The sequence below is a fragment of the Mytilus californianus genome, unplaced genomic scaffold (assembly GCF_021869535.1).
Source record: "Mytilus californianus isolate M0D057914Y unplaced genomic scaffold, xbMytCali1.0.p SCAF_1, whole genome shotgun sequence".
NCBI classification, from domain to species: Eukaryota; Metazoa; Mollusca; class Bivalvia; order Mytilida; family Mytilidae; genus Mytilus; species Mytilus californianus.
Window position 1 is genome coordinate 7,263,791 of NW_026262581.1, and position 27,501 is coordinate 7,291,291.

Here is a 27,501-nt window from a genome sequence, read left to right on the forward strand (position 1 = left end):
GGTCTACAGCTCAGGTCAAATAAAATTGAGAATGGAAACGGGGAATGTGTCAGAGAGACAACAACCCGACCAAAGAGCAGAAACAGCCCAAGGCCACCAATGGGTCTTCAACACAGCAAGAAAATCCCGCATCCCGGAGGCAGGCTTCAGCTGGCCCCTAAACAAAAATGTGTACTAGTTCAGAGAAAATGGACGTCCCACTAAACTCCAAAACATATAGATGAACCAAAATAAAAAAAAAAACATACAAGACTAACAAAGGCCAGAGGTTCCTGACTTGGGACAGGCGCAAAAATGCGGCGGGGTTAAACATGTTTTGTGAGATCTCAACCCTCCCCTATACCTCTAGCTAATCAAAGTTAACATTGAAATCATTTAGGGGAATTACATTTCACTCATCAATTTCAAGAACTAATCATAAAGATTCCAAAGAACGACTGAATTAATTAATACCAAACTTGCCAGAAATGTTCCACATGTTCAGAAAGTCTTCAGGGAATGATGGAAAATGTATAGGTTGTTAGTATACTTAAAACACAATCTTATTTGCCAAATTTGATTAAATTACATCATTAATGCGGAATGATAACAACCACTTATAATACATTTGCAAAGATTGGCTTAAAAGGAACAAATGAATTGAAAAGGAATCAATTCTCTCGTTAAGAGCCTGGGCTCAAAGATAGTCGAAGGAAGTTTTTGTTACGTTTGCGTGAGTGAAATACAACAAATGTAGACTTTTACTCTGGAGCATTACATTGTGTTCAAACATACATGATTTTAATTATTGAGAACAGTTTATATCTCTATATAGATACTTTGGAAAACAGAGTGTCCAAATATTTTACCGGAATCTTTACGAGAAGTGAAAAAATCACATAGCTGTGTAAAATCGATTTCTTTGTTTACTAAAAATATCTATCAAAAATCCTTTAATCTCCACTGCATATAATTGACAAAATGCATGATGCATGGTCTTTATAGATATTTTGTTTTGTGTAAATAGCGACTCCGAGATGATTTTTGCCGTATTTTGTACAATCGCAACTTAAAAGCATAGACAAATGTGACATCTATTATTTAACTGTATTTCCAATAACATGCAAAGCAGTTAAGTCAGCAACTTTTTAATGTAACAAACAAATGGAACCCGAGGTAAATAGTATCGTTTCACCAACAGGTTGATCGCAGGCCCGGATCTAACCATTTTACAAAGGGGAGGGGGTCCAACCCCCAAACCGAATTAAATGAGAAATGAGAAAAAAACGAAGCAAAAGAGGGAGTTCCGGACCCCCACCCCCCATCCGCCAATGGATCGATCGAGGTAAATAAACATGGTCAGACATTACTGTTTACCTTACGTATTGGAATAAGACAAGGATATCCTACGTCTATCTTAATTTACCGTTGTTAAATCTAATATAAACTGTACTTTTAATAAAAATGATATTAAAAATATTGAGAATAATGTTTTTGATATGTACAAGAGAAAATGGTCTCATGATTTAAACACAAATGATCGCAGTAAACTGCGTACCTATAGGTTGTTTAAACAAGAATATCATAAAGAAAATTATTTAAGTGTTCATATGCCAGGAAAATATAAAAGCGCCTTTGCTAAATTTCGATGTGGTGTGGCGCCAATTAGAATTGAAACAGGCAGATATGAAGGGGTTTTATGTGAAAATATATTTTGTTTTAATGACTCATGTATGCAACAGAAACTCATTGAAGATGAGAAATATGTTTTACTCAAATGCCCTTTATATTCACATGCAAGACAAGAGCTTTTTACTAGAACAGTTACTTTTAATAGCGGTTTTTAGACTTAATTGATAATGAAAAATTTATTATATTCTTATTTACAAATGAAAATTTGTGCTTTTATTCTGCCAAAATCTGCCATGATATTTTAATTCAAAGGAAGAATGTTTTATATAGATAAAAAAAAAAGTGTTTTTTATTTTTATCAATTTGTCCATTTTTATGTAAAAGTCTCTCATAACTCTTTTGAGAGTGGCTCTCGAATGTTTTTAAGATTGTTTTGTACTTTTAATTAAAACATGCTATAGATATTGTATTCATGTTTGTATTGTACATGTAGAGAGGTGAGACTATAATAAAATATTTGATTTGATTTGATTTGTTTAAAAAAGAGAGAAAAAAAAAAGATTTGAGTTATTATTCGTAATGTGATCTAATATACTCACCTTGAGACTAATACACAGAGAAAACACTTATATTTAAAAAAAAAACAGGGACTGAAACCAAGCAAATGTCTTCTTATCCAATACTTAGTAATAACTGATCAAAATCCAGTGGTGAGGGGTAATATTTTTAAAGGGAACAACATAAATTGTCTCATTTTTCTCTTCTAAAAAAAAAATAAATAAAAATCATGAAATTCCGTTTGTTGGTAAATTGGTGAATTTTAAAAACCAATAAATATCTAAAATGTATGCTGGTAACTTAAAATTGTTGTATTCTGTAACTAAAAGAACGATTGGTCGAGTAAAAAAGGCGGGACAAAACATCGTCTTTTCCCATGATGTTCAATCGACTATGTCAAAATCACATATAAAGTGCAATTTTCTTATCGATCATGCATGTGGAAAATCTTGTGCGATCACTTAATCAGGTGTTGTATTTAAAATGTAAGTTTTGGTTAATTTAGTAAACTTGGATAATTTCCAATGACACATTTTTTCACTAGGGCTTAATTCGAACCGCAAACGCATGCTCAAAAATAAGCCGAGATTTTTTATATCTATATTTGAGGCGTTCGAAAAATATTTTTCTTCATTTAACATGAATAAAATTTTCTCAAATATTGTTTTAAAGTAAATGCTTTATCGTGTCACACAGTTCCTTCACAAGAACCGTTATTGACATCATTGAAGTATGATTTGTGTCGCTCAAGGCAACAGATTGAACAACTTCCTGTTACTCTGTGTATGTAAAAATATACGCTATTAGATAAACGGAGGTAAGTGTATAATTTTATATATTCTTTATATATTTTTATTTTTTTTTATTGGTATCCATGTTCTATGTGAATATTTTAATAATGAACAACATGCAAAATAATGTTCTGGAGTGAAGGTACAAGTTGATTTTCTTCTAGTCATGGACATATTTTAAAATTGGAACCTCCGGTTCGGAAATATTAAAAATGCTTTGCAGATCTATTTATAATTTCTGTTTAATTTTATTTTTCTTACAGTTTCCGACATATTTCTAAACTATGGGAACGAAAGGGAATATTAAATGCTGTGCCGCAGTTTTTCATTTTCTGATATTTGTAAGTATATTTTATTAGATTGGATTGTTGATTTCACTTGCTCATTTAATTATTCTCACTTCTTGACGTTCCTAAAAGACAAAGGAAAAATAAGGGATAACAAAAAAGTTTTGTTGATAAATATGTCTAATATGTTCTGTTTTGCTCTTTTACTCTTGTCTGTTTTTAAACAATATAATATATAATAAGTAGATGTGGAGACAACTCTCCACCACACGGAGTCTAAATGACATGGGTGTAAGCAATTACAGGTCTTCAACAATGAGCAAACCCATATCTTATAGTCAGCTATTAAAGGCCCCGACATTACAAAATGAAACAATTCAAAGGAGAAACCCAACGGCCTTGTTTATGAGATAAAAAATAGACAAATAACATTGTATCCCTTATTTCATTGGATGATACTTTTTTATGAATGTGTAAATATCACTTTGTTTAAAGAATAATTTTTATTCCATAATAATTTGAAATCCATTTAGATCGCTGGTGTATCTAGTTTGTCTATGGGAATATATATCATAGCCTCCGATTATGGAGCACACCAGTTATCTGCTGTCCTAGGTGATGAACTGTATCATGTAGCTGCCTACATAGCTATTGCCGGAGGAACTGCCATCGCCATCATTTCACTCTGTGGTGTCTGTGGATCTCTGAAAGAAAAGAAATGTGTCTTGGTCATTGTAAGTGAAACCGATTTTTTTGCATGGAACAGGGGAGGGTTGCAACCAAACAGCTGTATAGAACAAAACTTTACCCCTTGTTTTTTGCAAATTCAATTTATTGGGTTGCTTTTTTTTTCTATTTTTTTTTAATATTACTATCCTCATACGGCTTATAAGATTATGTGTGTTCCATTTATTCAAAGGTAAGGTATCGACCGTTCATCTTTTGTGTGTGTGTGTGTGTGTGTCCGGGGTGGGAGTGGTGGTGGAGGCATGTTTTCAAATAGAAAGTTTGATTCTAAATTTCTTGACAAAAATTGTTTCAGAAGGGAAGTGAAAAATAGTGTCAAATGGAAATAAGGGGTTTAAATCAACATTGCCATTGCGTTGAAAAATACGGTTTATGTTTGGTATTGAAATAACAAGTGTTGTTTTTTTATACTTAAATAAAGAAAAATGTTTGTCTCGAGAGAAAATACACTCTCTCTTGCCAAAAATGATCTATCGGTGCCTAATTCCATAAAATGTGTGAATTTATTTTCCTATCTCTGTGTTGATATCTCTGCCAGTGGACCGATAGGATCCGTGTTATCCGCCAACACACACGTGCCTCGGTACAGGAACTAGTATTATAGAATTTGACTGTAAATTTTAAGTTTATAAATTATTAAATTGGTATCATACGTTTATTTCAATGGTAAGTCACTATCACCAGCTAATACATATGTTATATTGTATGTTTTATACCAATTTCGTTAGCATTAAACTGAAGCAACAAATACTGTACGAAGTCATGGAATTCATAATTAATTTTACTTTTCTCAAATGGTGTATACAGTTAAAGTTTGTCGGCTATCATATCCAATTCCCATGTACGAAATGCATTAGATAAATTTGATACTTCAGACGGGTGTTTCGTCTACAACAGACTCACCAGGGGCGCTCGAACCAAAATAGTAAGACAGTGAAATTAAAAACGAAGTTGAAGACCATTGAAAACCGTACATATCAAAATTGCCCAAAGTCTGATTAAGGCAATCTAAGCCTGGGAATAAAGAATCTGTGTTTGTTAAAAAATTGAAGAGGTGGTACGATTGTCAACTATATATCTGATTACCAATTATCCACGATATTATCATCATTATTATTAGTATGGCAGACATCAGGAAAGAAAGCGAACATCTACAGACCCCCATAGGGGTTTTTCTGCAACCATCAAATACCAGACTACCTGTCTGGTCTATCAAATTGGCGTGTTTAGAAAATCCTTGTTTGGTGTAATAAAATAGTTGATTATACAATGTGGTTGTCTTATTGGTGTGTTTCGTTATGTTAACTCTATAGTCCGTCGGAGATGAATAACAGTGTTTTACAATCTAAAAACTTATAGTCCAATTGCAGATGACCTAGGTTCCATATCGAGAAATTGATGTATATCAATACACGAGACTGGATACATGAACGTTCACATACTTTTTTTTTCTATCCAACATACAGTCAGTTCATAAAACATATTTACAAAACAGTAATACTGGCAACATACATTAACCCGCCGCTACTCGCAGATCGAGAGCGGGGCCAATCGGTGCATCACATGGCTCTCTCTACTTTTCTTTTCAAAAATTAACCTTTATAAAACATGATCATAGAAACGTTTTTGACCAATGAAAATAGAAAAGGGTACTTATAAACAAATAGTTTTCAAACAATTAAAAATATCAAAAGCAGATTAAATTAAGACTTTGTGTTAATTGACATTATTCACTCTATATACAGTTTGGGTGTTGACAAATAAATTACATTGATGACCATTGTTGTCAAAAAGTATTCTCACGACATAATCTTAATCTTAATCAATAAATTTTTCCTAGTAACGCTTACACGACTTATGGATGTTTCTTCTAAAATTATTTGAAAAATAGTTTAAAATCTTGTTTCCCGAACAAAATGCACTTCTTGCGTAATATAAATATTGAAACTTAATTACTCATAAGAAATAATGACTTTTGATACCAAACACGACATAAAAAGAAGAAAATGCTAAAATTCACAATTTCACGCATTTTTACAACATGACAAAATACACACATTAAAAATCCAGAAAAACAAAATGTGAATAGTCATGATTTTAAAAGTTGTTTTCATTTGTTCAATGATACTTTATTACTTTAAAAGAAAATATTGTATTTTTTTGTATTTTCAGTATACAGTTCTCATGGCGATCATTCTTGTAATATTACTAGTCACAGCAATCCTATTATTCGTTTTCGTTGGACAGGTATATTTTATCAAGTTTTTAAGACATTCGTTCGAATCCTTTTCTCTTATATATAATTTGGACAGGTAAAGATTTGGTAAAGTTTTTAAACCTTTTCCACATACATTCTCCACGGTGTCTTAAGTCACATTAAACATATATATCATCAGTATGAAAAATTATGTAAACAATTAACTGAAACAAATAGATGGCTATTGTAAAATTCAATTTCTTTTTTCCGTATATTTATGATTTGGTAAATATAGCATAAGAAAATTAACAATACGTGAAAAAATAAACGTTTTATTTCAGATGTCTGGTAAAATTCAGAACTCTATGAAGACTGCTTTGATAAACAAATATGGCGTAAACTTGGATCATTCTGAAAATAGAATGGTAACAGAAGTATGGGATCTAATGCAGAAGAATGTAAGACACTGATTATCTATTGGAAAATTTTATATATGAAAAAAAAGAAAGATGTTGGGTGTAAATCATTGAGAGAGCAAACCTGAAGACACAAAAATTAAACAAAAGACATCTATAAGTCAACACAAGGTCCATGTTCATATACTATTGTTCATATATTCAGTAGTATTCAGACATGTTATCAAGCAATTTTGTTATTTTTTAGTGACATGAAAACATATGAAAAACAAAGATTATAAGATGCGAACACAGGCTTTACGAAATTACATACATTTAAATTCACTTCTTATCATATAAAAAACTGTCTGCTGTGCTGTTGTAATGGGTAGACACAGAGCAGCATTGACATGCCCCTATTTTAAAATGAAAAGTTTATCTGTTCTGTTTCAAGTGTGCTCAAAACTAATTAAAATTACGATTGTGTCATAAAATCTTTAACAACCTTTTCCATTAATTTGATCTGACAGTTGGAGTGTTGTGGAGTACATGGAGGAATCAATTCGACAGATTCATGGGCGATATACAAAACGAACTCTCAATGGTTCAAAAGGGGAAACAACAGTAAGTAAACAAATCGTACATACGAGGGTTGTCCGTAAAGTTCGTGGACAAGCTGAAGTCTGCGTAAAAATAGCATTTCTTGTAAATTCTTTTTGCATATTAGTAATTCTGAACTATATCCTAGTTCGGTTATATCAATAGTTGTCCAATTTTAAATACGAAATAATGACACTTACTTTATATAAATATAAGCAATAGGGACCCGGAGCATGGTGAAAATATCACATTACATGCAGGCTGGTGTTTTCATATTTTTGTTATTTTAAATTTCAAAATCCGCCAAAAAATACACGAAACATACATTGTGACGTTGACAATAGTCTTGCCGTTACACCTGCTAAATTTGAATGGTCAAAATTTCGAAATGGCGGAGAAATCTCGATTTGAAGCATTGAATTCAGAATCGGCTTCACTGAAAAAAAGGACATTTACGGAAAAGGTGGAGCAGCGGATGGTTATAAAGCTTTATGTAGACATCGGAAAGACGCCAACAGAAACACACAAATTCTTAAAACAGTCTGAGAAACATAGCAAAGTTAGTCGGTTATTGGAATTCAAGTGGCACAAAAGGTTTGGGGACGGTAGATACAATTTGGAAGACGAAGAGCGGGAAGGTAGGCCATCTTTCAGGAAATCAGATGCGATAAAAGATGAAGTTCTGAACGTTATCAACGTTGACCGGCGACTAACAGTTTGCGAAGTTGCAGACAAAATGTGACATTTCTAAGACTACAGCGCACCACATTTTTGCAAATGATTTAAATATGAATCGAGTATGTGCTAGATGGGTACAGCGACTTCTTACAGCAGAACAGTTAACAAAACGGCCATGATGGAATTGTCGAATCAATTTATTAAAAAACTTTCTCGTGGTCGTGGTGGCATACGATTTCTAGACAGAATAATTACAACCGATGAAAGCTGGTTTCATTACTACATCAGTGATATTACACCAAGACAATGCACCGGGCACACTTCTCTAAAAACTCATCTAGAAATTGATTTACTTGAGTTCGAATGTCTGAAACAACCTCCGTATAGCCCTGACTTAGCGCCAATGGATTTTGCGGTATTCCCGCATATCTAATCTTTTCTCCGTGGACAAAGGTTCGACGATTTACCTGAACAAAGACAGGAAGTAATGAACATAATCTTAACAACAAAAACAGAACAGTTTGAGAAAATATTTGATGACTGGTTGAAAAGATGTAAAAACTGTGTTGCTTTGAAAGGAGACTACGTTGAGAAAAGTTATAATGTTGACGTCGTCGAACGTCGGAACGTCGGAAATATTTGTTTGGGTGCTCCGGGTGAGAGCTTCTTATATTTTTACATTGATGAAAATACGATTATTTAAGCAGGTACTGAAATAAAATTTTGTACACTTAATCAGTAAATCATGAAATTAGTTATATACTTGTTTTATTTATTTCGGACGGGTAAATGATATTTTATTGAGATTGTCCTCCAACTGTACGGACAACCATCGTATATATGTTTACCTGTGATAAATATATGCAAAGATAATACTGTTCTGTCAGAATCATTACGACAGTTGTAATGGACAAACCATGAATATGTTTGGGTTTTTTTTCTGAACACCTTTTAGACTATTTGGAATCATATTTCCAGTTATTTAGACATATATATCCTTGTGTATTTTACTTTGAGAACAATCGATAAAAGAACAGCAAATTAAACAAATGAAATGCAAAAGTTTTACTGTACAAATGTCATAGAATATCTGTAAGACATTCAGTAAGTCTTCAACAACGATGTTAATCCCCAGGATTCAAGATTGTCTCACAGATAGATGGTAAAGAAATATTTTTTATGAATATTTCAAAATTCATGTCTATAAAGGTCAGAAATTTAACTTGCAGTCACTTATCATGTCCTTCCACGTTAACGATAGAAATGCAATTAAGTCAGTATCCTTTCATAAAAAAATGATTAACTATTGTAATAATTTTGTGGGGGGAAAAATAGGACAAAAGGCATATAAACGAGGACAGCAATTTATGTCTTTCTTCGTAGACACTCTCAGTACTGATATTAAAGTGTCATTGTTCGTTTGAATCTTTGTTCGCCAACACTAAAGTACAGATCAACTTTTTTTTAGGGAAAGCCTATGTTCCCGATAGTTGCTGTCGTCATGACGGAGATATAATTGCTTGCACTGGATTAAATGGTACAGAAGGCACTCCAATAGATGGACCTCCAGTAAGCGGAAATATTAATCCTCATCTTTATCATAAGGTACTGTCACAAAACTATTTAGAATTGTCGTGGAATTACGTTAAATTTATTCAAACATATTAGGTATGTGAGTAAATGGTATAATTATATTTACACTGCGCATGGTATTAAAAAAGGCATTAAATATAGACCCTTCCTACTTGCTCATTATCCTGTTTCCAAAGTAAAAAATATGAAGTGTTTATCCATATTCTACGATGAAAGACACACATTTTGATTAGCAATGGTTTAACATTACGAATTGATAAAAACTGTTACTTTACAGAAGTTAAGTGTTGCAACATCCCTATACTACACAAGCGTGCTATTATGTTACGAACTGTAATTTGAGAAAGCGCGTATGTGTGAGATTGTTAACTGTTTTTCAAAACACGAAATCAAGTTGATATGATATACATATGAATCTGACTAAAGTACATTACTTGCACAATGAGACAAATCTAAAAACGCAATAGTTTCACCGTGAGTGTATATGATGAAATGTTAACTGCAGATTGCATAGCTACAATCGCATATTCATCATGGTGCCTGGTATTTGAGCCAAATACTATAGAATATATACGATTTATATTCGACCATTATTTCAAGATTGAAGTTAATTACAAAATAAACAATACTTAGTTATTGCGATATCTTGGAATAAAAATCTCAGAGTTTCGAACATTGATGTTTCGAGATGGTAGGACTTACCGGCATTATATTATGCAATATTGTGTAGCAATTACTCAAATCGGCAAACTTCATTTTTGGACAGTTTTACTCAGTATATATAGTGTTTGAAAATTCAATAAAAAAACATTCATTAAGACTTGGATTCGTGATTCATGAATGACCTGACAGAAAATTTATGAATATTGGACATATTATCCTGACTCTGGGCCGATTCTCCCTAATGCTGCAGTGTAGTTTATGGAAAATCGGTAAATATCATTGTTAATGGATGGGTTGATGCAACCGGGAAATTACGTTCTCCGCCACCGAGATAGGTGTGTTTGATTGCGAGAGAGATACCTTCTCGGTGGTCTCGTGGTAGCGTGATCGCCTCGAGTGCGAGAGGTCGTGGGTTCGAACCCAACTGGGTTAAACCAAAGACATTAAAATTGGCATTTGTTACTTCTCAAATTGGCATTTGTTGCTTCTTCGCTAAGCACGCGGCATTATGGAGTAAGAGCAAAAAATGGTCAGATCAGAGGCAGAATGATGTGTCTGGGTAGGGTGACATTTCTTCCTGCGAGCTGTTACCTTGTGAACTAGCACCTTAAAAATCCGGATCAGCGTGTTGATCTTGTACAAAGCAGGGTTAATATTCATATTACATAAACAAGTTCTTGGTCTGAATATGCATTTAATTGCCGCTGGACGTCAAACAGCCATCCATCATCATCATCTTGTCCTGAGAGAGACCGAAAGTTAATAAATAATATTTTTTTACTGGTTGTATTCACTTTTTCATTACAGGGTTGTTATGATGAGCTTGTTAACTATGTTCAGGGACATGTATTAATGATTGGAGGAATTGCTGTTGCATCTATTGTTGTCATTGTAAGTTTATTCCACCTGTATCATAATGAATTAAGATTACATATATCAATGCTAAATTATTTATTATTTTCATGTCATACAATCATACTGCTTTTACCAGTTCCTAGTACTTTTAGCACCCTATTTCGTATTAATATAGTATATAGACAGCGATTAAGAAAAAAATATATAGTCTATTTTCATTTTTGTTTCCCTTCTTTTTCAGTTATTTGGACTGATTTTCAGTATGTCTCTGTATAGATCAATACGAGAAGTGGATTCTTACTGAAGCTAGTCTTCACAAAAATTTTGCCACGATACGCCAGTCGGAAGAGGATCACCTTGATGTTTTGAAGTTTCCTGACAATCTTGACAACGTCTTGAGAATCCGACTTGATTCCATTCTTCGTATTTTATATAAATATGGACTCTTGTGCGTAAATACTTTTGAAAATGAAAAAAAAACTTTTTCACATTCTAGGCTTCTAGTCCTTATATCCAACAGCTACTTGATCATTGTATTTTATTCATTTTGTAAAAACTTCCATTGAGCTTAGTATTGTTGGATATTTAAGATATATCTGGAAAAAAATGTTCATCATTTGTCACTTTAATTTATATTTATTTTATTTATTTGTAGAAGTTATTGTTTTTAAATAAATGTTATGCTATCGATTTTTTCTTATATATTTACCCCTTTATTTTTAGGAAAATTTATACCTCGGATGGTTAAAGGGTGTATTATGAGGGGCCTGATGGGTTATTTTCGTTCTTCGTGATCGGCGCATTTTCGCTATCGTGATCCGTTTTTCTACAGATTTTTTTTTTATATTTTCGTGATCCGTGATCATGGAAATTTATTTTCTGTGAATCGTGATTGACAAAAAAATCAACTCGTGAATCGTGATGAGACCCCCCCCCCCCCCCCATCAGATCAGGCCCCTCTATTATCCCATCTTTATTTTTAATAGACAAGTTAGATGTATTTTCAGTCCCTTCTTAATATACTGACCAGTGCAAATGAGTAAGTATTAGATACACCTCAAGGGCGTTAGCCCGAATGGGTGTATCTAATTTACACCAAGATATTATTGTCAATGCAGAATGATAGTTTTCAATAATTTAGGAGGGGGTCTTTCAGCGATTTGACCATATGTTATTGAAAAGCATGATAAATGCAGGGTATCCAATTTCATTTAATGACATCTTGGTGTAAAATATATTGCTATTATATGGTCCGTTATTACAGCTTCACTCCTGAAAATATTTTAATTAAGACAGTAGATAAAGCTATACTATTATACCTAGATGTCTTCGGACAAGAATGATGTATTAATATAAACTATCTATTACTTTTCTAGTCAATTTCTGTAAATAATTCTGTCTGGAACAATGATACTTTTTACGCCCGACAACGGAAAACAGATTGCGCGCAGATTGGATAAATGTATTGTCTTTCATGCGACTTTTTCTGATGGTATCGGATGCCATTTCCAGTACAAATGTCGATTCATATACAGTATCACTTTAATAAAGATGACAAGCCTTTGATTTGTAATGGCTAGCTTTGATCAAGAAAAGCTTTAGTCTGCTGTACATCAAACTTATAGTTGAATTCCTTTATGGGCTAGATAATGAAATAACAAACGATAAATACAATTTGATCAGAGTATGATAGATATGTATTTGTCGTATCGTTTCTCAAAGGATACTGAAAAAATATAATTATGCATATTAACTTAAAATTAGTAGCTTTATATGTCACGAACGACAGTGGGAATGCTATTTGAAGTTATAAACTAAGTTCATTTAATTGGATGTAAATGCATGGTTTGTTATGCTAAACCATCCACAAGATTCTTTATTTCTCAAACACCATATAGTTACAATGGTACAAAGAAGTTCATCAAAAGTTATAACATAACATAACACACATGACAAGATGAGAAGAAAAAATAAAATAAAACAAAATAACACAGTAGTGGCGAAGAGTGGTGATTAACCAGGAAGACTTGCTTGAAAAGTTATAACCCTGATAAATTTGCACAGCTTTTTTAACTTATTTTTTAATTTTAACTGAAATAGTTTTCCAAACTTTAGTATATTACTTCTGTGCAAGAAAAAAGTATCCAAATATTGTGCTCGAAAGTTTGTCAAAGAACTACACTGCAAAATGTGATGAAATTCATCCCCAATCTCTTTACAATGACATAAATTACAATATCTATCGTTACGTTCAATTTTATTCCATCTACCAGTTTCGATGGGTAACTTGTGGTTTCCCGTTCTAAATCTACAATATGTTATTCTATCTTTATCACTTAAAATATTCAGATATTCTTCATATTCAAATTTTTGTTTAAACAATTTGTAGGCCAAACCTTTTGATGAACAGTCAATATCTGCTCTCCATTTCTGTTGAAACTGATCAAATAACCTTTGTTTTAAACTAATACCCAACCATTTAGGATTAAAATTTCCTTGTGACAACCATATATTGCTGTATCCACATCTATCTAATGTATCTTTAACGTATTTCAACCAATCTGACCTAAATTGGTTGTCAGAATTCTTCAAGAACATGTATCTGTATAATATTTTAGTAATCCTGTTATCATTCCCATTTACCATTTTTGACCAAAAATTAACCATACGCAGCTGTATATATAAAGACATGGGATAAATACCAAGTTCACCATAAATCATAAAATTAGGTGTCGACTTCTTAAGGTTTAGTAATAGTTTACAAAATTTTAAGTGCACTCTTTCCATAATATCAGTATTACTGAAACCCCAAATCTCGCATCCATATAGTAGGAGAAGTATTTGAGGATCAATTTAAAATTTCCCGTTAAAAATGATAAGATTCGATTCTGAAAATGCAGTTATAGTATTATGCGGACTCATCTAGGTTTATCATGGATGATATGGTTCCTCACCAATATGAATAAGAAATGTGAATAAATGTCTTTTGTAATGATAATAACATATGTCGAAGTATATTAGTCCGTAGTCAAAACAAGTTTTTGTCCATTTCTGGGGGTGAGGGAGAACACACCACCCCCCCCCCCCCCCCGACCCCTTTTCCCGGCTCTCCTTTTTAGTCGCCTTTATAAAAACAAGGAGATGTGGTATAATTGCCAATGAGACAACTATCCAACAGAGTTCATATGACATGGATGTAAGCAACTATAAGTGATCACAAGTCACCGTACGGCCTTCAACAATGAGAAATCCCATACAATATCGTCAGCTAAAAAGACCCCACATAATAAATTTTAAACAATTCAAACGAGAAAATTAACAGTCTAGTTAATAACACTAAATTTACGGAAAACAGGATTTTGAAAATGGGGGGTTGGAAAGGGGGACTGGCAAGCCAACGTTTGGGGTGATACTTGTAAAAAGTCTATGCATTTATCATATATGAAGCTCCATAAGGGAGGGGGCCCTAATCCCCCTAAATCCACCCCTGATAAATACGTATATAGCAGTAAATATTTAGTCATGTTTTGTTTTTCAAAAACAAAACCAATGTTAGTGTCGATGAAAACAATATTTAATGATTTTATTACGGCGTTAAATTGATTACCTACAATTTAGATTGAATAACAATTCATTTTTTGGAAAAATCAGGCCAGACAAGTTGAAATTTGTGCAGGATTTAGTACTCTTTATTTTACAATTACATATAAAAAGAAACTGCTAAAACAAAGCAGTGAAAATAATCCAAAGAATGAAAGAAAGAAGTCAAGATAGGTAAATTAAAAAGAAAAAAGAAGAAAAAACTTATTGCGAAATCTGTTTTTGATAATTACTCCTATAACACAACCATTGTCGTCAAGGATCGCATAACATTCCTATTTCATAGTTATACTGCCAGGAAGTATGCCACCATATGGCATGTCGAACTACTTATATTACAAATGTAAATTAAGTACCAGACGAACATATTTTAGAGACAGACAAAGCTGCGGGGATACCAATTAAGGGTAGGTCAATACGTTAACTGGAACGAAACGTTTAATCTGTATCTATTTTGGTAGTAAATAAGTATATATATTCTAAAAATAGGTAAAGCATTTAGAGGTTACCATTTGCTATTTGGCCCATATATTCTATTCACATAGTGAAGGCAGTCATGTTGGTCGGACAGCGGCAATATCGCGACAACATTTTGGAAATTATGCCGAGATCAATTTGTTTTCGAAGACAGTTTACCAAGAGTGAATGATACGGTATATATGTTTTATGCAAATATTACTGCAATGACAGCTCTCTCTCTCCGTCTTATAAAAATTATGGATGTTCATCATGATCCAATATTTTGAGTCTTAGTATAGAAGATTAAATAAACAAGCTTTTTTACATTTTGTAGGAGATTCAGCTCTCAGCTATATGATATCACTAATCAGTGATCTTCGAATCAATTATATTACAACAATCCTGGACTTTATAGACTCTATTTTAACCAAAAACTAAATTCATCTACACACCAGATAGGATTGAATATCTACAAATATTTTAGGGGAAAAGGCCAATGACATCAGATGCTTTCTTACAACGAACAGTTCTTAATTTCCGAGAGTGCATAGATGGAAGGATCTTTTTTTTGCAAGAAAGAAAATAAACAATGTAGTTGTCAAAATTACAAATATAGAAAATGGCTCAAAGTGACTTGGAGGAAAAAATATTGTAGTTTGGAACAGGCTTTGATCTTGAAAACAAAATTGATACCGATATGAATAGCTGTTGATAATGACAGATTAGATCGGAAATCTACTAAAAGCTGATTTTTGGAAACATTTCCGTCTTTTACCATTTTTCAATTTATCTTTGTAAATGATGTCAGAAGTTCGTGGATAGACAAAGGAACTATAGTATAAAAGTCAATGAAATTTGACAATACATTATTTATAATGTATTGTATTTGGCGTATCAAGCCAAAACATTTTAGGAGGAAATTTTAATATGCTACAAGAAATTTTGTGAGAGTGTTTTATTTATGACTTATTTAAAAGTTGAACATATAATTTGTAAGTTTTAAGCGATGTTTAAAAAAGATTCAATCCAAAAAGATTTCAGAATCCCTAAAGAATTAACCTTACCTATCAAATAGTAATCAATAGAAACTTGATCATGCTATGGTGTCAGATCTTCAAGCTAACCGTTGAAACCCTTACAATAACTATCAATATAAGGACCACCAATAAAAGTCCTGCTTTTGTTTGAGTAAACATTGGTTATTTCATTCTATTTCATGAAATTGTTGTGTCATGAACATCCCTCCTAAACTTACAAAAGAACACCATGATAGAGGAAGAAAAAGACAAATTCAAACATTATATATTTATATATATATAGTGGTCTAGAGCGCTGGACACAGTGCTGGCGGTGTTGTAACGATATCCAAATAGCATGAGTTCGAATCCCGGCGAGGGAAGAACAAAAATTTGCTTCCGCAAATTTGCAGATTTAACATTGTTGTGCTGATATTTAGAGTAATTATATATATATATATATAAGTCTAAATTGAAAACAACGTTCAAACCTATGATTGCGTTGGATTAAAACCGCAATTTTTATACGTGTGCATGCAAAACAAATTTCTTGGTAGAGGGTCTATATACAGCACAAACAACATTTTCCAAAAGACCAAAAAAGTGAAAAAGTATATTTAAACAAAACGCATTTGACTAACAGGTCGAACAACGGATGTTTTTAAACTCTGCTGACTGCCATTGGCGATTGCCAAATAAATGGATCACAAGATGTAACAAATGGATCTTTATTATTAATTTAATACCAAACAGAAAACAATAAACTTGCGGAAAAGATGGTATACCGCAAACATGAGGTGCAAACATTTGTACACCATATCCGGATTTCGACAATTAATGTCTCTTCAGTGATGTTAGGAATCGAAACGGTATTTGGAAGGCCATATAATTTACCTCAATTTAGGATAGACTCTTGAATTTTGAAGAGTCGAAATAGGATGAACGGATCATATAAACCCGAAGGCAAATATAATACAAGCCCAAACGAAAAAATATAAATAAGTCTAAATTGAAAACAACGTTCAAACCTATGATTGCGTTGGATAAAAACCGCAATTTTTATACGTGTGCACGCAAAACAAATTTCTTGGTAGAAGGTCTAAATACAGCACAAACAACATTTTCCAAAAGACCAAAAAAGTGAAAAAGTATATTTAAACAAAACGCATTTGACTAACAGGTCGAACAACGGATGTTCTTAAACTCTGCTGACTGCCATTGGCGATTGCCAAATAAACGGATCACAAGATGTAACAAATGGATCTTTATTATTAATTTAATACCAAACAGAAAACAATAAACTTACGGAAAAGATGGTCTACCGCAAACATGAGGTGCAAAATTTTTTACACCAAATCCGGATTATATATATTCACTGCCACAATTTACAATATATATCTCAAAACGGCCCAAAAGAAAAGTAGTAAAAAGTAAAGGATAGCACTATTTCTTACATATAGCCTTCGTTTGTAGAAACTATATGACAACGGTTTGCTGAAGTCTAAAATTAGATCAATTAATCATTTTAAAAAGTATTGACCATAAGCATATCAAAGAAAGTTAATATACGTAGAGGCTTGAACTCAAGATGTTTGAGTAAATAGAGACTTTGCTTTTTATATGAAAATTTATTTAACATCAACCACAAAAATGTTTTCCGTTGTAGAACTGTATGTTATTTATCTTGTTCATTTGGGAAGAGTACCAGTCGGGCTCTGAGAAGGGCGTGAATAGTGGTGCAAGTAACATATCTGATTCCGATCCGCGATGAAGTTTTCAGAAATTTTATGCGCGTGTGCAAATAGTGCGCATATACTTTTGAAAAAAGTGAGTTTGAATGAACTTTTGTGTGTGAAACAGCCAATAGATTGTAATTTAGAAGTATTTGTAAAGTATTATAGCTATTTGCAGGATATATCCTGACTAGAAACGAAAATATGATCGTAATAGACAACCCAAGCACTCCTTGTGCTTGAGTAATAAAAATTTCATAACATAAAATAATCCAACACAATGATGTAAACTTAAGAAACCAAAAGCAACATTTCCAGTCCATGCAACAGAGACAAAGATTATATAACACGTAAGAGAGCCGTGATTAATAACAGTTATTAAAATGGATCAAAGACTTAAATGGCAGGGTTGCACGACTATTTCTTAAACAATGGATAATGGTCTTATAATGAACATTCGAAATAAATGGAAATAATAACAATGAGAGAAAACAAAATTCAAACCACTCCAGAATGGAATGCGTACAACTACAAAAGGTGTGCAGACTTTTTAATTCTAGAATCTGGGTTCACGAAAACCGGAGGGGGGTTGATTTGATGAGCAATTACAAAGTTCCAAAAACTGCAAACATAACAATTTCATATTAGCAGGTGCACAATTTCACAATGTGTAAGCTTACAGTGAAGTTTCAAGGGATCGAAACATTTAGAAGGAGTTGATCACATATATAGGTAATCACTTTCCCCCGCCCAACTTCCCGCACATCCGACCGATTTACCGACTGCCCGACATCAACATAATATAAACCGATTTTACACTTCCTGCAACCGTACCAAAGATCTTTTATGCAGTTTTATTCATTGATTTTAAATGAAAACGTTGAAAGGGAATTTCAAACATATAACAAAATATGAATATTAAAAATAGTACGTCATTTCACTGACCATCAGCACAAATTAAATCCGTCAAATATTCGTCAAAGATATGCTGATGTATTCATTGTTCAACCTTTCCGTCTGCTCCAGCCACTTGTCTTTGGCTATAGAGGTATCTTTTATTGTCTGGTCTATCTTCGGCGATTGCATATTTTTCTGGTACACTCGACATTTACAATTACGTTCAATAATTGACTTCTGGTATAAATGCCATTCTTGGTGATGTAAATTCTTGATACGGTATGATTAAACAGATCAAACTCAATCAGATGTTAATTAAGATGTATTTTGAAATTGATCAATACATTGTTAAGAGCTGTAAACAGCTGAGATGGAATTAATTTCAGAAAAGATCTATCACGAGTTATGATCCTTGTATAACTGAAGCTAACGACTACATAAACACTGTTGAAGTTTTAAGGTAGATTTAATTGAAGATGGCGGTTTTCCATTCTATGTTTAATGAGGGGCGGACTTCTTGCTTCTATTGTCTTTGTGTCGTGCTTTACTATTTCCGAGAGAATAAATCGGGCCAGTAAAAATGACTAAAAAGTTTGATCATAGTTATAAAATTGGAGTGTAAGTAGTTTTAGAACAAACATAAAAACGTAATAAATATTTTCGATGCCTGGAGTTATGAGACCTTACTACAACTTGTGCAACTAATTATTTTCAGAGCAGAAATGTCAAACAGTAGCTAAGCACTTACAAACAAGTGTGAATAAGTAAGCCTACAGGGAAACATAGGTATTTGGTTGTGGCAAATTAATCACCAATCGAGTGCATCCCAAACAATTAAGAACTCGAGGTGGTTCTCTAATGATCGGTCGTCATAGATTCACACCAGTGTAATGTTTATCTCATCATTTGATTCTTTAATTACAAGACCTTCATTCAACGGTGCAATGCATCTACGGAATGAGAGATTTTGAATGTAAACTATCATTTCGTTTTGCTTGGAATCCCACGCTGACATATTACATACGTTTTTTTGCATTCACATAAAAAATTAACAACTTCAAAATGAATCAAACATTTTTAACATGAAACGCAAATATAATGCAACTGAACCTCGTGATTACATTTTAGAGACCATTCGTACACAAAGGCGTCAACCCAGTCAATCTTTCTGATACACTTGAGAAAAGTTTTTATAACCTGATGGAATAAAGCTCAACGATCTTTCTTATATCTTTAAAACTAATGGGAACAAAATATTTTGACAATACTTTTATATCAATCTTTTTGCAGTTTTCACACAATATTCTTCATTCAAGCTCAATTCTTTTCCAAATTATATGCGCACTATTCGCTCCGTGCGTTAGAATTTCAGTAAATGGGCTATGTCATAGATTTTGTTGTTACTTGACCTTTACGTATTTTTTTTAGCCTTTTACGGAATAAAACGTGGAACATAAAAATATCAACGCCCTACTTGTACAATTCCAAATATTTGAACAGGATCGAAAAAATAAACAACGACATTCAACTCTAAAACTGAAACCGTTTTTTATTGATATTTTATCGATTTTTAACGATACGCCGTGCATGCATCATTTTTTACTATTTGGTTTTCAAAGCATGTTTACCTTGAGTAAATAATGTACTCACATGTTCACATTGTTCCCTTTTCACCAATTATCGAATCTTAATTTAACCTGACAATTGTTAAATGACCACAAAAAAGTTAATTGTTATAGAAGTGTTCTTTTTTAAAACAAATAATGTACACACGATAGATATTATTTAAACGAATGAAAAAACGAGATTTAGGGTACACGTCAATGAGACAGTAACCCAACACTATAAAAACTTAAAGACTTGATTGGTAGACTTGAATATGTTATCCTTCCTATATCTTATAGTACATACTGTTTCTATTTGAATGCTAAATGATAGCATTTCAAAGGGGTAAATGCTTAAGCAGTACTTTCGTTGATTTCGATTTTACGGCGGTTGTTTATAATTTGTGCTTAGGATGATTGATGCGACGGATCGTCAATATCTATGCAATGTCGCAGTAATGACTCCTCAACCCAACGATATAGATTACAGAATCTTCCTTAATTAGCCTTATGCTCAAAACCTTTTATGTTACATTCATGGTCATAAATATAAAATTGATCTTTTCCACTGTTTTAGACAGACTTTACATATCTATTTAATATGGATCCATCATAGAGATAGATAGATCCAGAATAGACAAAAAGGCTATTTATCTTTTTCAATTCCCATATCAATTTAGTTACCGATACTATATCTGTCCTGTGCAATTTTGTTAATATTCAGATCATGTCAACACATTCAGGCTGGTCTTGTGAAAAGGCCTGGTAGACGTTACAGAAAAGTTTACAACAAGGAAAGTTCCGTTCAAAGACTGTATTTAAATCATATGATTTTTGAAGTAATTTTGCTTCGTTCGTATTTACCTTTCGGATCAATTTTCGATTTTTAACACGTCACTGCCTCTACTATATCGTGTAAACGTCTAAATTAACAGTATTATTTGTATATAAATCCAATAATTAGAAGACTGACTAAATAGTTTATTCAATAAAAGTCGTGTTTACTTTACGGCCCATCCGTTATTGCAAAAATATGGAATGTAACATCTATAATATTATACACTTGCATTACAATCTGACAGATGCTACCAATAATTGCGCGTGCGGTAGCCTGCATGCGTCCAACTAAATGTCAAACAATTCATAATATCTGTTAAATTACAGGATTATTCTTGAGCAAAAGCAACAGATATCTTTACTTATATTATTGAATATCAATAATGTAAAATATGTTGTAGGACTAATCTACGTTCATTCGATCAAATGTCGGGTTATCTGCCCATGGGAATACGACACCTGGTTATTGTTATGATAGTACGAAAGGTGCAATTCTGAATAAGTTTATATAGATCTCGTATCTTGAAATATGGAATGTCTTTTATTACATTTTTTACAGTTTTCAGTTACATAAGAAATTAAATCCTTGTGAAATTCGTAAGGATAAATGACACAATTTTGAAGATGTGAAAACTTCTGTGGTCATTATGGATAAAATTATATTTGGATTTAAATTCTGTATATTCTTTAAATGATGGGCGCAAAGGAGGATCCAGAAGAATTCGAGGAGGAAATTCAGCCAGATATGGATTCCCAGGTAAGTGAGAAATATTATAACAGAAAATTTCCTTCGTAACTCTTTTCGTTTCTTCAGTTCCAACACTGAAAAAAAGTCTTTTTATATTTCTATTATCAAAATTTACTTTTTTCCATTTGCCGTACTGATTCCTAAAGATAGGTGAATTGAATACTCAAAGTCACCATTCATTTGTACAGTTTGAAATTTCATTTGAATTGCCTCAGTTTTTCAGTGGCTTTTGTACTTCTTATTTAAATTAAAATTAATTATTCATTCACTAATTTATTATAAAATTGTGTCGCAATTTATGACAACCAAACATAATTGTTAATACTGTTTGATCAATATCTATAATAAAATAAATTATCTTATCTCTATACTGCAGAATCACTGTATATATACTGAATTCTATTGTCTAAAGTTTTGAATCTTTTGCTCTGACTTTTTGTTAATAATAACAAAAAACAACATAGTTGACATCCAGAGCATGTTTCTAATATACTAAGAGAGAAAAAAAACAAGGAAATGTTTTATTTATTAAGATGCATTATTTGCACGATGTATAGAAGTACAAATAACTTACTAAGGTGCATGTACATCGATACAATATATTTAGCATGTACATAGAACTAGCACAAAGAAGGTTTCATATTAACAGAATAGACGTCTACTTTACCTATTAAGAAAAGACAGAGATTTACCTATTATGTTTAACATAAATATTTAAACACTCTTTCTTTATATTGTGAAGAATAGTAACTATATAATCATATAGCCTATAAATATATATATGTAAACCACCCGTCTTAAATTGAGTTTGGACTAGGAATGGACGTCAAAATCGTCCGAAATATTGTGCAGCATCACTAATCTTATATAAAAAATGACAAGAAATGACAGAGATCAAATGGGATCAAATTTAATATGGAAATAAAGATAACATAAATATAGGATATCAATTACGGTAAATCAGGCACATTATATACTTGAACAAACGTCTGGTCACAGATGTTTGATACAAAACCCCTTATCACTGTATATATTGAACTAAAATCAATTAAATCAAATTATGTTTGCAATTATAGAAACATTATATGGATCATGCAAATGTTGATTTTTAGAGATTAAAATCATTTGATATGATTTATCCAGTAACTTTATTCTTAACAAAGTGTGTCGACTTGTTTGTTTATTTAAATGTAAAAATATTGCTTTATCTTTGATAACATAATGTTTCTGGTCGATTGTATCAAATTTCCTTAAATTCTAAACTTGAAACAAGATTACTGCAGACTAATCACATTCCTCCAGAAAGTTTCTGTATTTCCAAGGGGCATAACTTCCGTAAAAGTAATCAATGCACACTGATTATTAAATTCATTAGCGAAATCACTGGTAAAACCTTTGACATAAATTTCATTTAATTCCACAAGACATGTAAGTGCAAAAGAGCTTTTAAGGTCATAACTCACCAAAATATATACAAACAGCGCTGATATTCGAAATCGTTTAAGATTTTTAAAAAATGTTGGGACGAGAGTGCATTCACTGCTGATTTCTCCATATCATTTATATATTATAACGGGGCATAACTCCCCCAAAATATTCGACTCAACTCATTTTTCGAACTAGTCCGTGATATTGCTGATGTAAACCTTTAACATAAATTATATTCAACCCCAATGAGAAATGTAGGTGTAAGAGTTCTCACAATGTTAATTTTCCATATTGTCGACATGTATCTAAGGACACAAGTCCCTAAACAGTTAATGATCGATTGGTCCTAATTTTCTCATTCTTCCGAGATTTTCCGGATGTAAAACGTTGACATATATATTCCAATAAACTTCAAATAGAAATGCTGGCAAGAGAGTTCTTAATTACAATGTCGATTTCCATGTTATTTATAGTTCTTAAAGGTATTATCCCCCCCTCCCAAGTCATAGGTTGCCCTGATTTTCGAACTTGATTTAAACTGTGACATAAAAACATAAATCTTATTGAAATCTGATCAGGTCCATCCATATCCCTTGTATCGCTTTGAGTCGGGGGACAAATAAAGATATGCATAAATAAGAAGATGTGGTATGAGTGCCAATGAGACAACTATCCATCCAAGTCACAATGTGTAAAAAGTAAACAATTATAGGTCAAAGTACGGCCTTCAACACGGAGCCTTGGCTCACACCGAACAGCAAGCTATAAAGGGCCCCAAAAAGACTAGTGTAAAACAATTCAAACAGGAAACCAACGGTCTAATCTATATATAAAAAACGAGAAACGAGAAACACTTATGAACCACACCAACAAACGACTACCAAAGAACAACAGGTTCCTGGCTTAGGACAGGTGCATAAAAATGCAGCAGGTCTAAACGTTTTAAAAGGCGCCAACCTTCACCCTAACCTGAAACAGTGGTAAAACATTACAACATAAAAATACACACAATAGAATATCAATTGAAATGGCTTAACTCGATCAAAAAGCCAATAACAAAAACAAGCAAATATACACTGAACCGGAATAAGTTTGATCTATGACACAATATAAATAAAAAAGATGTTCCAATGTCAAAAAGACAACTTTAACCTAGGACAAAATAACGTTAAATAAAGTAACGTACACAGGTAAATTTAAACATAATTATTTTGTTGTTAGGAGTACAGAAACTTATTTTACAAAATAAATTTGTTATTCATAGTACGAGTACAGAAGTACAAAATTTTTTCGTCATACTAAATACTTATCAAAGGTGGTACATATTTAAAATTGTAAGACCAGATATAACACAAAATAAGAAAATATTGAATAACATAAATGAATTACAAATTGTGTCAACAGGTCAAATTAACACGAAAGTACGATTTGAGAGTACTCGCAGTTACTGAAAGCTAGTTAAAAGCCAAAAACAATTAATAATAAAAAATCATGCATCAGAGACTAAAATCAATTAAAACACATCCCAGGCAGGGATTTAGTGTTTTAACGCCATGAACAGTATATTAAAACTTTCGATTGAAACTGTAATACAACTAGTGCTACTTATGGAACAGCAGGCACTTTAAACTTTAAAGCATTTCCTGTTTTACTTGTTTCGTATTATTCAATCAATAATTATTCTTTGTAATATTTTGTGGTTCTTTTTTCAATACGTTAGCCATAGCTAAATAGTGTTAAATATGAATAAAAGAAGGTGTGTCAGAGTTACGTTAATTAGAATACAAGTAAACCATTGTAAGTCCTTTAAACCTAGAGTTTGGACAATAAATTCGACAGAAATAACCAAATGTATGACACTAACATCAACATTATCTTTCTGAAAAAAAGGGACAGACAAAACACAAAGCGATAGCCGCTGTGTTCTCTGTCGTTGTTACTTTAACACCTTCTATTTGTCAAAGGGCGAAACAGTAAGACTGGAATCATAAAACACTTTGAGCATATCTCGATAACAGTAGTTTTGGACGATTACTGGTTAATTTTAAACTGGACAGCTTCAAGAACTATGGATTTTTTCTTGTTTGATTGTAATTATATTTTAACTAATTAAACGGTCTACGCGCAGTGCGTAAATTGTACACCTTTCTGTTAAACAAAAGAGAAAGGTTTGCATATTTAACATGTTACTCGTGATAGCAACACCAATATACTTTATTCTCTATAGAAAGCAGTAAAATCAAATTTCCCAACGATTTGGTCAGTTACAGTGTCCAAATCAGAAAGTTATGGAAACCTGCCGGAACTTGAAAAATAGAGACTAAATATCCTTAAAACATATTTTTTAGCGATTTTATGTCATTAAGTGCTAATAATTGTTGCTTGAGACAATTTGTGTACGACATTGCAAATTTGCATGTTTTTCTAATAATTTCCCTCACAGAACATCGCTATTCTTTGTCCTGGTACTACTTATTCAGGTTTTGTAATAATTTCCCTCACATGTCATCGCTATTCTTCAGATCGACTGGTTGTCCTGGTACTACTTATTCAGTTTTTGTGACAATTTCCCTCACATGTCATCGCTATTCTTCAGATTGAGTGTTTGTCCTGGTACTACTTTTTTTCAGTTTTTGTAATAATTTTCCCCACAGGACATCGCTATTCTTTGTCCTGGTCTTATTTTTTCAGTTTTTGTAATAATTTCCCTCACAGGACATCGCTATTCTTTGTCCTGGTACTACTTTTTTTCAGTTTTTGTAATAATTTTCCCCACAGGACATCGCTATTCTTTGTCCTGGTACTACTTTTTTTCAGTTTTTGTAATAATTTCCCCCACAGGACATCGCTATTCTTTGTCCTGGTACTACTTATTCAGTTTTTGAAATGATATTTAATGTTTGTCCAAATCCTTAAAAATTGTAGTTTTAGCCATCTGCAAGTATTTATAATTTGGTCACTTTTGAAATACACACCATATTTTTGTAAAGAAAGTGCATACATGAAACTTTGTCCTTTGAACACCTTCGCATTTAGATTACTGTTTAGTATTCTTGTCCATGTGCATCAGCCACGAGGACTTGTTAATGAATTTTTGAACATTTGTTTATAAATGTATTGTAAAGTGCTTAAGACGAATTATAGTGTAGAAAGCCATGCATGTTTAATATATAATTTGTTTTGAAGAATATTAAAATATTTCTGATATACATTAGATGAACTTTTCACGGTTTCTTCAAAATACAATATACCAAAATTCAATTAATTCTCTTGATTGTACATAGTTGGAGATGAAAAGACGGTGTAATATCTAGCATGTTTAACATTTACTGAGATATTACGTTTCTTATGCTTATTTAAATGAAGAATTATTAACGCATGTATTGGATGTATGATCGGTGTCTGTCTAATCATGTAAACAATTTATACCGGTTCTGTACATTAATGAGAAACATATTGCATACCTGCTTCGTCTTTATAACATCAGATGAGATTTTTACCTTCTTCTTCATTTCACCTGCAACATATGAAGACGTTCATATACTTATTGCGTTGTAAACTAAACTATACAATGGTTCTCGATATATAAGAAACCTGAGAAGGAGCGTGAATAATTAGTAGAAAATGAAAGTAAAATTATCTAGCAATCCTCTTAATTAATTTCTCATATTTGAGAGATATTGGCACAATAGAAGTTCCAGTTGATAAGAAGAAAAAGACTTAAAATACATTTTTACTACTTATTTAACAATAATGACCTGGTTAATTTTCGTTCATACTTGTTTGAAAATGTTATTACAGCTTTGAAGAAATATTCGATGTGTTTTGGACATGCATTTGCACTAGTCTGCCTTTAATTTTAAAACAGTTTGAAAGGGAATCAAAATAATGCACCTAATAACGATTGAACACGGTGTCATAATATGACAGAGTTTTCTGTTGTGCTTAAACAGCTGTCATCAGAACAACTTGAGAGGAATGCCTGTTGTATGATATATATATGTATCCTTTCTGGAAGATTGAATGTTACACAAACAATGGTGTATAAACAGCTCATCACATTATTAGTAAAGACAATAATGCATCCATAATTCTAGTACAAAGTCATCCATACTGTCATCATATAACAAGTGTAACATACATTTGTGTGAGAGGTCTACATAACTATGCACTTTGTTTTAAGAAAATTTGCAATAAATAATAC

General features: G+C 32.4%; 2 protein-coding genes and 1 long non-coding RNA gene across 4 annotated transcripts in view; 2 read left to right on the top strand and 1 right to left on the bottom strand.

Moving 5' to 3' along the window:
• Window positions 1-3,083: 3,083 nt before the first annotated feature.
• Window positions 3,084-11,665, top strand: LOC127699001 (CD151 antigen-like). Its single transcript, XM_052202799.1, has 8 exons — window positions 3,084-3,301; window positions 3,781-3,981; window positions 6,167-6,241; window positions 6,533-6,649; window positions 7,117-7,210; window positions 9,333-9,469; window positions 10,928-11,011; window positions 11,217-11,665. Exons 1-8 carry the CDS (start codon window positions 3,245-3,247, stop codon window positions 11,277-11,279), a joined length of 828 nt encoding a protein of 275 aa, XP_052058759.1. The 5' UTR covers window positions 3,084-3,244; the 3' UTR covers window positions 11,280-11,665.
• The window catches only part of LOC127699075 (uncharacterized), a 109,498-nt gene continuing 85,728 nt past the window's right edge, over window positions 3,732-27,501 (bottom strand). The window contains exons 3-4 of the long non-coding RNA XR_007981065.1: window positions 26,762-26,814; window positions 3,732-3,951 (exon numbers count right to left, since the gene is read on the bottom strand). This is a non-coding gene — a long non-coding RNA (uncharacterized LOC127699075). The remainder of the gene's footprint in view (window positions 3,952-26,761; window positions 26,815-27,501) is intronic.
• LOC127698882 (tetraspanin-18-like) overlaps window positions 21,376-27,501 on the top strand; it is a 58,708-nt gene continuing 52,582 nt past the window's right edge. The window contains exon 1 of one of the 2 annotated variants that reach the window (XM_052202635.1): window positions 21,376-21,878. In XM_052202635.1, coding sequence (XP_052058595.1) covers window positions 21,813-21,878 — 66 coding nt within the window. In that variant the 5' untranslated portion in view covers window positions 21,376-21,812. The remainder of the gene's footprint in view (window positions 21,879-27,501) is intronic. The other variant, XM_052202602.1, reaches the window with a different exon arrangement.

Bases quoted from the DNA above. Each gene is read 5' to 3' on its own strand.
- LOC127699001 (XM_052202799.1), top strand. From the start codon at position 3,245: ATGGGAACGAAAGGGAATATTAAATGCTGTGCCGCAGTTTTTCATTTT. The intron at 6,650-7,116 runs GTAAGACACTGA...TTGATCTGACAG, and splicing joins GGGATCTAATGCAGAAGAAT to TTGGAGTGTTGTGGAGTACA. The intron at 9,470-10,927 runs GTACTGTCACAA...TTTTCATTACAG, and splicing joins ATCCTCATCTTTATCATAAG to GGTTGTTATGATGAGCTTGT.